The sequence below is a fragment of the Papio anubis genome, chromosome 16 (genome assembly GCF_008728515.1).
Source record: "Papio anubis isolate 15944 chromosome 16, Panubis1.0, whole genome shotgun sequence".
In the NCBI taxonomy this organism is placed as follows: Eukaryota; Metazoa; Chordata; class Mammalia; order Primates; family Cercopithecidae; genus Papio; species Papio anubis.
In genome coordinates this window covers 21,493,897-21,506,567 of record NC_044991.1, presented here as the reverse complement: position 1 = coordinate 21,506,567, position 12,671 = coordinate 21,493,897, and the positions used below count along the sequence as shown (strand labels likewise).

At 53.7% G+C, this 12,671-nt stretch overlaps 1 protein-coding gene across 5 annotated transcripts in view; it reads left to right on the top strand.

The window, feature by feature from the left end:
• The window catches only part of EMID1 (EMI domain containing 1), a 53,721-nt gene that overhangs the window by 16,935 nt on the left and 24,115 nt on the right, over positions 1-12,671 (top strand). For all 5 annotated transcript variants that reach the window (XM_009217033.2, XM_009217030.2, XM_009217031.2 and 2 more), the window contains exons 4-13: positions 3,176-3,259; positions 4,522-4,583; positions 7,969-8,089; positions 8,405-8,455; positions 8,540-8,629; positions 9,203-9,349; positions 10,294-10,383; positions 10,529-10,581; positions 11,064-11,126; positions 11,228-11,272. In XM_009217033.2, the coding sequence (XP_009215297.2) occupies positions 3,176-3,259; positions 4,522-4,583; positions 7,969-8,089; positions 8,405-8,455; positions 8,540-8,629; positions 9,203-9,349; positions 10,294-10,383; positions 10,529-10,581; positions 11,064-11,126; positions 11,228-11,272 (806 nt within the window). The remainder of the gene's footprint in view (positions 1-3,175; positions 3,260-4,521; positions 4,584-7,968; positions 8,090-8,404; positions 8,456-8,539; positions 8,630-9,202; positions 9,350-10,293; positions 10,384-10,528; positions 10,582-11,063; positions 11,127-11,227; positions 11,273-12,671) is intronic.

Below are 12,671 nucleotides of genomic sequence, written 5' to 3'. Positions count from 1 at the left end.
CTGCTGTCAGACCACATTTTTATTTGTTTTTCTCATTCTTTCTGGCCCCTGGAGAAACATCGAAAACAAACTGGTTGAAAAAGAATTTCCAACCACTAGTTTACAGATTAATAACTCAGGGACACTCTAGTATGACATTAAAACATTTATGCTGATTATATATTTTTTTAGATAGGGTCTCACTCTTTCAGTGTGGTACGATCACAGCTCACTGCAACCTTGACCTTCCAAGTTCAAGCTATCCTCCCGTATCAGTCTCCCAAGTAGCTGGGACTACAGGCATGCGCCACCATACCCAGCTAATTTTTAAATTTTTTGTAGAGACAGGGTTTTGCCATATTACCCAGGCTGGTCTCAAACTCCTGGGCTCAAGCAATCTGCCCACTTCAGCCTCCCAAAGTGCTGGGATTACAGGTGTGAGCCCCTGCACCTGGCCCATTTATGCTGACTTTTTTTTTTTTTTTTTTGGGGGGGAGTCTTACTTTGTCACCCAGGCTGGAGTACAGTGGTGCATTTTCAGCTCACTGCAACCTCCACTCCCAGGTTCAAGCGATTCTCCTGCCTCAACCTCCCAAGTAGCTGGGATTACAGGCACATACCACCACCCCCAGCTAATTTTTGTATTTTTAATAGAGACAGGGTTCCGCCATGTTGGCCAGGCTGGTCTCGAACTCCTGACCTCAGGTCATCCACCTGCCTCGGCTTCCCAAAGTGCTGGGATTACAGGCGTGAGCCACTGTGCCCGGCCTATGTTGACGTTCAAGACAGTTATGTCTGCCTTATATTTGGTTTGCTTGATCGAAATTTATTTTCAGTTGGTGATTCATGTATTCATCAACAAAAGTTTTATAAATGGCCGGTCTCGGTGGCTCACACTTATAATCCCAGCACTTTGGGAGGCTGAGGCAGGTGGATCACTAGGTCAGGAGATGGAGACCATCCTGGCTAATATGGTGAAATTCCGTCTCTACTAAAAATACCAAAAATTAGCTGGGCATGGTGGCACGCTCCTGTTGTCCCAGCTACTCCAGAGGCTGAAGCAGGAGAATCACTTGAACCTGGGAGGTGGAGGTTGTAGTAAGTCAAAATTGCACCACTGTACTCCAGCCTGGGTGACAAGAGTGAGACTCCGTCTTAAAACAAAAAAAAAAGTTTTATACATGAAGTCCATGAGATCCTACTGGGTGCTGGGCACTTTTGTAGGCCGAGCACAAGACAGACAAGGTCCCTGCCCTAGTGGGGCTGATGTTCCAGCCAGGAGGCCAGAGGACAGGCAGTGGCCTGGGAAACTGGAACACTCTAGAAGGTAGATAATGCAATGGAAAAAAAGAAAAAAGAAAACAACAGCAGAATAGAGAGGAGGGCAGAAGCGGATGGGGAGAGCAGCTGAAGCTTCATCACAGAGGAAACTCAAACATCCCCACGTTGCCAGAGATGGCCGCTTCTTTTGGTCAACTTCCCGAAAAGAGTACTAAAATGACATCACATCTCTACCTGGAAGCAGAAAGAATGAAGAGCGCTTGGTGAGGCCGTTTTTCTCAGGCACCAGCACTCCTGCTGAACATTGAGCCTCTCTGCCGGGTGCCCCTGCACCTCCACCAACCAAAAAAAGAAATCTGGCCCTGGAATCAGGCCGACCTGTGTTCAAATCCAGGCTTGGGACCGTCCCGCAGACAACCGATGGCGAGTCGCCTCTCTTCTCTGCCTCATTTCTTCCAAGTGGGGAAGTGGAGTTGAGTGTCATTTACTCATCCACCTTTATCTGAGCATGGGCAACAGAGAAGAGGTAGCACAGAGCTGCCCTGTGCCTCAGTTTCCCCACCTGGAAAGTGGAGGTGGTACTAGCACCCACTCACAGTTAAGACTATGTATGTGAAGTGCTTAGAAGGTGCTAGGCCCAGGGTACATGCTAAACAAGAGTTGTCTGTTCTGATTATCACCTTCCTTGTAGGATTGAGCCAAGCTATACAAGGTCCTTCACATGGGCATGGTTCACAGTGATGTCTCCCCTCCCCAGGGAGTCCCCAGTGCCGGCCCCAGTCCTGGGCTGGCAACCCATCTTCCTCCATCCTGGGTGAGATTAGCCCCCTGTGCCTGGGCAAGTCACAGGCCCTTGAGGAGGGTGTGCTGGGGATGCAGGCTCAGCACGAGTGGAGGCCCCACAGTGGGACCCAGAGCAGGGCCTGGCAGCCTCTACTGGGGGCTGGCCAGAGGGACTCGTCTGGTTTGAGTTCCCGGCGCCTCTCGTTCCCTGCATCAACCCACAGCCCTGCTCCGAGCTGCCAGGCCCATGCCTTATTTGGGTCTTGTCTCCCCCCAGACAACATTTCGTGGCCTTAAAAGGAAGGCCTGGGGGGCTGAGGGGGGCAGTTGCCAGTGCTGGCTCCACAGCCTCTCCAGCTGTGCCCCCGCCCCTGGTTTGGCCAGTCCATCCCTCCAGCTGTGGAGAAAACCAGTCCCCCAAAGCCAGACCAGCCAGGATGGCTGGGGCGGGTGCCGGGGGGTCCTCCTTGGGAGGGGTGGCAGCAGGGGTTGGCCCTGGAACTGGCTCCCCTTGCCCTCCCAGACAGCCAGCCTCCCTCTGGTTTTCATTTAAAACCAGAGCTGGATCCGCTTCAGTCTCCTCTTAACCAAGCCAGGCAGTGAAAGTGTGGATAGCAACAGTCATGGCGGCCGTTTATTGAGCACCTACTGTGTGTGCCGGTCGCTGTGTGTGCACAGTGGGCCCTTTGCATTCATGGCTGACCTCAGGCCTCACCTCAGCCTGGGAAGTTTAGAGGCCTTAGAATCCCATTTTACAGATGGGAAAATAAGTCCAGAGAGGACAAGTCATGCAGGACAGTAAGTGTCAGCGCTCGGACCCAGGCTTGTCTGAGCTCTAAACTCTTAGCCCATGAGGCTGGCTGGGGTTGGGGTCGTTGGGGAAGTCCTCAGCCTCATCCATGGCCCCCGCCCCATTGCCAGCCCCTCTTCCCAGCCCTATCAGGTGGCCAGCCTTGCTCTAGCTCAGCCCAATTCATGCTGTGTGACCCAGATACATGGACTCTCCTTCTCTGGGCCTCTGTGTCCTGTGCTGAGGGGAGTAGGGATCCCTGCTGGGGCTGCAGTGGTGGGCAGGGGGACCTGAGGAGGCAAGGATCATACCCCAGCAGGGCTCTCACCCTCCATCCCTCAGTTGCAGGTTCCTCTGGCTCCTTGGAGCCCATGTGGTCGGGCAATACCATGCGGCGGATGGCACTTCGGCCCACAGCCGTCTCAGGTGGGTCCTGGGGTAGCTTCTTGGGGTCCCCTGGGCTGAGGGAGCTCTGGAGCGGGCTCAGGGCAGTTTAGTAACTGTCCTAAAAGCCAGCAGGTCTGGCAGTGGAGGGTCAAGGACAGTAACCGTCTCGCCACCCTGCGCTCCCCAGGCTACAAAAGTTGCTTTGAGGGGCACAGAAAGGACCCCAGAGGGGCATCTGACCTGGGTCCAGACACCTGGACCCATGACCCCTGGACTCTTGCAGACGCCAGTTCAATCCCCCTGTTTCCTCTTTTTATGTAATCAGCACTTTTCTGAATGTCAGCAGTGTGCAAGGCCCTGTGCCAGGCACTTCCCATCAGCAGCTCATTTAGACCTCACAGCTGTCCACTGCCCTCCCATTGTCCCCTTTTTAAAGAGGAGGAAGCTGAAGGTCTCTGACCTCCCTGCCCTGCCCTGCTCCAGGCCCCACAGCTGGGAGTCAGGGCAGCACCAGGACTAGACCCCAGATGTGCTAGTTAGGTACTCACCCCTCCCTGCTCTGAGCCGTGTCCTCAGGTGTGAATGGGGGTGACACTCCTGTGAGGAGGGGAGAGACTGCTGGCACAGCACTCGGCAGGGCCAGCAGCTGGGAGGCTCCGTAAATGTCCAGAGCTGCCGTGAATGACTCACGTCATTCTCGAGAGTCTCACCCAGGAGACCGGGGGGTGCTGGATGGTGGGTCGGGGGAGGCTCAGAGGATGGCACCTTTGAGGCCAGCCCAGTCCAGACTGCGCTGGGTAGGTCCCCAAAGCTGGCAAGCCCTGGCCCCAGCCCTGCCCAGGCGGGAAGCAACCGGATCTTTCCAGAGAGGACAAGTCACGCAGGACAGTGTCAAGGCTCAGACCCAGGCTTGTCTGAGCTCTAAACTCTTAGCCCATGAGCCTGGTTGGGGTCGTTGGGGAAGCCCTCAGCCTCATCCATGGCCCCCACCTGATTGCCATTTCCTTGGCTTCTGGGAAAGGGGTCATTTTGGACACAGAGGCTGCCAGGGGTCGGGTCCCTGGTCCTGCTGCAGGAGAAGCAGGCCACTCTGGAGGCTCCAACGCCAAAAAGAACTCATAGGGTGAGGTCCCCCTGGATCCACCATGATCCTGTAGCCCCTCCCCAGCCTAAGGCTCCCTCATGGGTTGGAGTCATCAGATATCTGATCCTTCCCTGCATCCCACCTCCCAGAGACTGAAGGGCTCTGAGGGGGAGCCTAGGACCCTCGGCCCTGGCCCCAGCTTCCTTCCTCCCCGCAGGTTGTCTCAACTGCAGTAAAGTATCAGAGCTGACAGAGCGGCTGAAGATGCTGGAGGCCAAGGTGGGTGAGCAGCTCTCTCCTGGGTGGTTGCCCCCTGCCCCAGGCCAGTCCGGGCAACCACCATCGCACCCTCCCCTCCTCCTTCCCCACACCCCATGCTTGCACCCTCAGCGAACCCACAGGGCAGCTCTGAGCTGACTTAGCGAGCAGCATCCCCTGTCAGGCATGTCCTGGTTTCCTCTAGTGTCCCTCCCTTGGAAGCCTGCTCACAGGTTGTGCCTCAGTTTCCCCTTCTGTAAAGCGGAGGGAACACTAGCATCCACTCAGTGAAGACTGTATATGTGAAGTGCAAGTCACAGCCAGCCTGGCCTGTTCTTCCTCCAGGAGGCCTGTGAGCTCCCTCCCATGGGGCTCCATTACCATCCCAGCCAGATCAGCAAAGACACTGCCCAGAGATCCTGGTGGGATCTCCTGGCTGCCCCTGCCCCATACCCTTTCTCTATCCCCCCAACCCCCATCCATAATACAATCTTCCTGGTTTCAAAAACAAAACATCTATCACGCATCTCAAATTATTTCAAGATAAAATGTTTTGTATTCTTTGTTTCATCTGGTTTTGTTTGAAACATCCCAGGCTGGAGTGCAGTGGCGAGATCTCAGCTCACTGCAACCTATGCCTCCTGGGCTCAAGCAATCCTCCCACCTCAGCCTCCTGAGTAGCTGGGACCATAGGTGAACAACACCACATCCAGCTAATTTTTTAATTTTTGGTAGAGATGGGGTTTCTCCAAGTTGCCCAGGCTGGTCTTGAACTTCTAAGCTCAAGCAATTCGCTCTCTTGGCCTCCCAAGGTGCTGGGATTACTGGGATTACAGGTGTGAGCCACTGCGCTGCCATAAAACTTTTTTTTTTTTTTTTTTAAATTAAAAAGTACAGCTTGGTGCAGTGGCTCACACCTGTAATCTCCACACTTTGGGAGGCCGAGGCAGGTGGATTGCTTGAGGCCAAGAGTTCGAGACCAGCCTGGCCAACATGGCGTAACCCTGTCTCTTTTAAAAATACAAAAATTAGCCTGGCATGGTGGCACACGCCCATAATCCCGGCTACAAAGGAGGCTGAGGCATGAGGATCACTTGAACCTGGGAGGCGGAGGTTGTAGTGAGCCAAGATCATGCCACTGTATTCTAGCCTGGGCAACAGAACGAGACTCTGTCTCAAAAAAAAGAAAAAAAAAAAAAATAGGCTGGGCGCAGTGGCTCAGCCCTGTAATCTCAGCATTTGGGAGGCTGAGCCGGGTGGATCACAAGGTCAGGAGTTCAAGACCAGCCTGGCTAAGATGGTGAAACCTTGGCTTTACTAAAAATACAAAAAATTAACCGGGGCCAGGTGAGGTGGCTCATGCCTGTAATCCCAGCACTTTGGGAGGCTGAGGGGGATGGATTACCTGAGGTCAGGAGTTCGAGACCAGCCTGACCAACATGGAGAAACCCTGTCTCTACGAAAAATACAAAAATTAGCTGGGCATGGTGGCGCATGCTTGTAATCCCAGCTACTCGGGAGACTGAGGCAGAAGAATTGCTTGAACCCAGGAGGCAGAGGTTGCAGTGAGCTTAGATCGTGCCATTGCACTCCCGCCTGGGCAACAAGAACGAAACTCTATCTCAAGAAAAAAAAAAAAAATAGCCGGTCGTGGTGGCAGGTATCTCTAATCCCAGCTACATGGGAGGCTGAGGCAGAGAATTGCTTGAACCCAGGAGGCAGAGGTTGCAGTGAGCTGAGATTGCACCACTGCACTCCACCCTGGGCTTGGTGGCTCACACCTGTAATCCCAGCACTTTGGAAGGCCAAGGCAGGAGAATTACTTGAGGCCTGGAGCCCGAGACCAGCCTGGGCAACATAGCAAGATTCCATCTCTACAAAAAATTAGCTGGGCTTAGTGGCACACAGCTGGCACACAATCCCAGCTGCTCAAGAGGCTGAGGCAGGAGGATCACTTGAGCTCAGGCGGGCAAGGCTGCAGTGAGCCGTGATAGCACCCCTGCACTCTAGCCTGGACGGCAGAGCTAGACCCTGTCTCTAAAATTAAAAAAAAGAAGATGCCCCTGCTTTATCCAGTGGGAAAACCAAGCTTCCAAATAGCATGTGCTGGCCCCTGAGTTACAAGGCACGGGGTTCCAGGAGCAGTTCCCTGAGCTCTCTCCCAGGAGAAGCCCACGTAAGAGGCAACTCAGTCCCACATCTGTGATGGGAATTCCTGGTTCAGGGTCTGCCGGAGAGTTTCAGCTTTTCTCTGGACAGGCCCCCACGATCCCCAAGCCCCTGGTCTATGGTCATCTGGCCTCTCTTTGGTCCTCAGCAGCTGAGGGGACACCTCTAGCTTCCCAGAGTCTTCCTCACTGTGGACCCAAAAGTGGACTTTGTGTACACCTCCAGGTTTCTATTTCATGTCGACTCTTCCAAACTTCCTTCCAAATTTAGTGAAAGGCCAGGAATGGTGGCTCATGCCTGTAATCCCAACACTTTGGGAGGCCGAGATAAGCAGATCACTTCAGGTCAGGAGTTTGAGACCAGCCTGGCCAACATGGTAAAACCCCATCTCTACTAAAAATACAAAAATTAGCCAGGTATGGTGGCGCACGACTGTAATCCCAGCTACTTGGGAGGCTGAGGAAGGAGAATCACTTGAACCCGGGAGGCGGAGGTTGCAGTGAGCCGAGATCGCGCCACTGCACTCTAGCCTGGGCAACAGAGCACGACTCTCCATCTTGGAAAAAAAAATATTAATGAAACTCTTCCAGCCATACCCTGTGGTGCTGTAACAAATCAAGAAAAGCTTCTTATTTGTAGATAAGCATAGAAAAAAAGCGCATGGCCCAGCAAGCACCGTGACAGTCACAAAGCTCAACTTGGATGGCAATGATGGTGTCAATGACTTTTCCATAATGCGTGTTATGAATCGTGTGCTTTGAAAAACACTGTCACTTCTAATGAAGCTCTGTGCCCCTGCGAGCCTGGGGCTCCACTCCAAGCTGGGCCCTGCTGGCTATGTGCCTCCTGCCTCCCACACCAGGCCCCTTGGCTGGCCTGTCCCTAGTGAGACCTTGCCTCATGCCTGTAATCCCAACACTTTGGGAGGCTGAGGCAAGATGATCGCTTGAGCCCAGGAGTTCAAGACCAGCCTGGGCAACATAGCGAGACCTTGTCTCTACAAATAATTTTTTTTTTTTTTAATTTGCCATGTGTGGTGGTGCGTCCCTGTGGTCCCAGCTACTTGGAAGGCTGAGGCAGAAGGATCGCTTAAGCCCAGGTGGTTGAGGCTGCATGAGCTGTGATGGTACCACTGCATTCTAGCCTGGGCAACAGAGCAAAACTCCATCTCAAAAAAAAATAGGGAGGGGTCCTAGTGAGACCCTAGTACCCACCCCGTCCCTGTCTTCCTCTTCAGGTGGCCATGCTGACTGTCATAGAGCAGCCAGCGCCTCCAACACCAGCTACCCCTGAGGACCCTGCCCCACTCTGGGGCCCTCCTCCTGCCCAGGGCAGCCCCGGAGATGGAGGCCTCCCGGGTGAGTGGCAGACTCAGACTTGCCTGTGGGAATGAGCAGTGGGTTGGGAATTGGGGAAGTGGGATTCTGGTCCCCACCCTGTCACTGACTCCCAACTTAACCCTCTAGTGGGCCTCAGTCTTCCCATTTCCCGTTTCTTAGACCCGCCTAAGAGGACCGTCTCCTGGGACTCCTGAAACCTGCAGTCCCTGGAGACCAAGCAGCCCCAGCAGACCCTGCCTGGAGGTCGGGGGGAGCTGGGAGTGGGGATTCTGGATGAGCCTCCCTCCTCCAGGCCCAGCGGGGACACTGACCTCTGCCTACCCCCTACCCCAGGGCTGCCAGGAGCCATAGAGAGTGTGAGGGTCCCGCTGCTTCCCCGAAATGGTAGGTGCTGGTAGGGGGGCTGGGGCCAGGGTGGGGGTCAAGAGCAGATCTGGAGCTGCCAGTCTGATATGTTTTACCCCCCAGACCAAGTCGGTGCTCGGGGGCTGCCCGGGCCCACCGGCCCCAAGGGAGATGCTGGCAGCCGGGGCCCAATGGGGATGAGAGGCCCACCAGGTGAGTGCCCGCAACGTTGCTCCACAGCTCCTCTGGCCACCCCCCCACCAGGTGGGCCCTTCCCTGCTCCTGACATGGCCAGGATGGCCTGGGCCCTTTCATCTGCTTGCCTCTTCACTCAACACCCCGCCAGGGAGTGCCCCGCTCACACCTGGGCTCCATGAAATCCTCTCTTACGTTCACTCGACTCACATTCCCTGGGCACCTACACTTAGCAGGCTCTGGGCTGGGCACTGGGTGGGGTCAGACATGTCCCTGCCCTTCTGGAGCTTCCAGACTGCTGGGAGCAGGGCTGGGCAGAGGAGAAGCAGCAATGCTTGCCCCATGTGACCAGGGTTTCTATGAGGGACTTTGGGGGTTTGGGAGCCCCAAGGAAGGAAGACCCAGCCTGGATGAGGTGGAGGACTGGGCGCTGTGCTCATCCCCCTGTTAGACAACCAGGGAGCCTAGGTCTATGGACTGTGGGGCCCTCTCTCATGCCCACCGCTCCAGGCTGCCTTGTCCTGTCGCTTAAGGCCACCCTAGGCCTCCCTGCCTCCTGTATACCCACAAATCCCTGTGATTCCATTGCAGGTCCACAGGGCCCCCCAGGGAGCCCTGGCCGGGCTGGAGCTGTGGGCACCCCTGGAGAGAGAGGACCTCCTGGGCCACCAGGGCCTCCTGGCCCCCCTGGGCCCCCAACTCCTGTTGGGCCACCCCACGCCCGGATCTCCCAGCATGGTGAGTCCCCGCAGGTGGAGGTGGGGGTGGAGTAGCCATCAGCACAGTGCCCGCTACCATCTGCCAGGTGCCTTCTGTGTGCCAGCCCTGCTCATGGTAGGCCAGGTGTGACCCAGTCCTCCAGCAGGCGCTGTTGTCCTCCTGTGTTTACAGATGAGGAACACTGAGGACCAGAGAGGGGAGGTGGCTTGCCAGGGTCCCACAGCCCCGGCGTAGGGGAACGGCTTCAAACGGGCTGCCTCCAGAACCTGTGCTTAGAGCCACCAGGCATCAGGCCGTCCCGAGCCTTGGAATCCAGTGCTCAGAGCACTGGGAAGCAAAAGACCTGGCAGCAGGAAGCGAGCTCTGAGCCCCCAAGGCCACAGGCCTGGCCCCTCCTCCAGGCCCTGATGCACGTCCTTGGCTTCTTCCCTTTGGCAGCCCAGCCTGACCTGCCCATGGACTGCCAGGGGTCAGAGTGTGGAGCGCCAGATTTCAGCCTCTTTTCTATCATGTCTTTGGTGCACACCAGTCATTCATTCTGCCATCCCAGCATTCATTCCATCTCACTATCCATACAATGGGGACAATGACAGTGCCAGCCTCCCAGAGCTGTGTAACACCCATGTACAGAAGCCTGGCACACAGTAGGTGGTGGATAAATGGTTTCTTTTATTGTCATTCCCATTTGGCAGGTGACAGTACAGGCTCTGAAAAGTGGAGAGTGTTGCTGGATGTCACCAGCTAGGTTGCAGTGGGGTTAGAACCCACATCTCCCTGCTTCCTGGTCTTGCGAGACCAACACTCTCCACACTCCTCACCCTGGGAGCAGGTGCCCAGGTGGTACCAGCCATGCTGCAGGCTGCCCCATGGGGCAGTCCAAGCTGTCTTGGCAGAGGTGGCAGGTGAAGACTAACCACCCCACTCTACCCAGCTCTACTCACTCATCATCTTTGCTCACCCAGGAGACCCACTGCTGTCCAACACCTTCACTGAGACCAACAACCACTGGCCCCGGGGACCCACTGGGCCTCCAGGCCCTCCAGGGCCCATGGGTAAGTTGAGTCCAGGCCTGGGGTAAGGGGTGGAGTTGATAGATGGCAGAGGGAATAGGGTTTGGGGCTGTCAGGAGGGAGCTGATGGGGCACTTCCTGAGATTGTACTTTGTTCTGGCCCTTAGGATATCCTGTCTTTTTCCAGGTCCCCCTGGGCCTCCTGGCCCCACAGGTGTCCCTGGGAGTCCTGGACACATAGTGAGTAGTTCTCCTTGTACTCTCACCCATGTGTCTGTCCATCTTTCCATCTATCCATACATCTGTCCATCATCCACCCTTGTATCCATCTATCCATCCATCCATTCATCCTTCTATTCATTCATTCAATAAGTATTTATTGAGCACTTAATATGCAAACTACCTTCCATAAATCTTATTCAATCCAAGTAATGAAAACCATGTATTGTTATCACCTAAAACCAAGAAAAGTGTGGATTCTTGCCCTAGGGCTGTGGCCAGCACATGGCAACTTCCGTGAGTTGTGGTGGGACTATCTGACTCTAGGATCAGATCTTTTAACACTGAGCTGTATGAACTGATTGCTGTGTGCTTGGTGTATGGTGAAGAACCCAGAGGCCCAGACCAAGCTAGAGCACCCTCCCCCCAACACCTCTGTTCCCAAGCCCCTGCCTGCTCCATCCTGCCCCAACACAAGGCTGAGGCCCTGTCTTGTTGCTCAGGGACCCCCAGGCCCAACTGGACCCAAAGGAATCTCTGGCCACCCAGGAGAGAAAGGCGAGAGAGTGAGTACTCAGGTGGCCCCAGGTGGGGGAATTCTGGGGAGTCCTGAGGGCCCCAGGTCAGAGCCCTCAACAGCTGACACCATTTGTCTCCTCCTACACAGGGACTGCGTGGGGAGCCTGGCCCCCAAGGCTCTGCTGGGCAGCAGGTAAGTGTTGCTGTCTGTCCTGCAATCATCCCTGCAAGATCCCATAGTCCCAGATTCTTCCTCTGACTCCATCCCCTGCAACCAGAGCTTCTGATCCTCCCTGTTTTGTCATTTATTCTCAGATGCTCCCTGTCTCTGAGACTCATTGTCCTCTTTGGATCAGGCTGCCTCTGTCTCTCTCACTCTGGCTCTCTGTTTCTTGTATCTCTCTCTTTCCCTCTGCATGTCTGTCTCTTTGACTCTGTATTTCATTTACACTCTATCTCTCCAATTCTGATTGTAGATCTGTTCATTTCTCTCTTTAATATGGTCAATTTTTATGTATTTTGGATCTTTGTTATTAGGTGCATTCACATTTAGTTTTTTAATGTCTCCTTGGTCATTTTACCTTTATGAAATTAATATCTTTATCTCTGATAATACTTGTCTTGAATCTTCTTTGTGTGCTTTTAATAGCACACCAGCTTTCTTATGCTTGGCATTTGCATGTTACATCTTTTTTTATTCTTTTTCTTTCAACCTGTAACTTTATATTTAAAGTGCATCATGGCCGGGTGTGGTGACTCACGCCTGTAATCCCAGCACTTTGGGAGGCCAAGGCAGGTGAATCGCTTGAGCTCAGGAGTTCAAGACCAGCCTGGGCAACATGACAAAACCCTGTCTCCAAAATATGTATATAAATTTTCTTAAATGTAAGAAAGTGTGGGCCAGGCACTGTGGCTCACACCTATAATCCAAGCAATTTGGGAGGCCAAGGCGGGTGGATCACCTGAGGTCAGAAGTTCAAGACCAGCCTGGTCAACATGGTAAAACCCCATCTCTACTAAATATACAAAAATTAGCCTGGTATGGTGGTAGGCACCTGTAATCCCAGCTACTCAGGAGGCTGAGGCAGGAGAATCACTTGAACCTGGGAGGCAGAGGTTGCAGTGAGCTGAGATTGTGCCATTGCACTCCAGCCTGAGCAATAAGAGCGAGAGTTTGTCTCAAAAAAAAAGAAATGCATCATATGACTTGGGTCTTGCTGTTTAAAAACAGTTTGACTGTTTAGTTAATTTATATTTAATGATATGTATAATTGATTAATTAATTGATATGGTTCTGTTTAAGTTAACCATCTTGCTGTTTATGTTCTATTTACTCCTTCTGTTTTGTGTTTCTTTTTTCCCTTCTCTTTTCTTGTCTTCTTTTGGATTGAGTACTTTTTTATTCCTTTTTTCTTTTATAGAAACAGGGTTTCCCTGTGTGCCCAGGCTGGACTCAAACTCCTGGGCACATAGTGAATGAAGTGCCTTAAGTGATCCTCCTGCCTCAGCATCCCAAGTATCTGGGACTACAGGTGTGCACCATCGTGCCTGACTTAAAATCTTCTCTTTCTAAAATTAATTCTCTTTCTAGA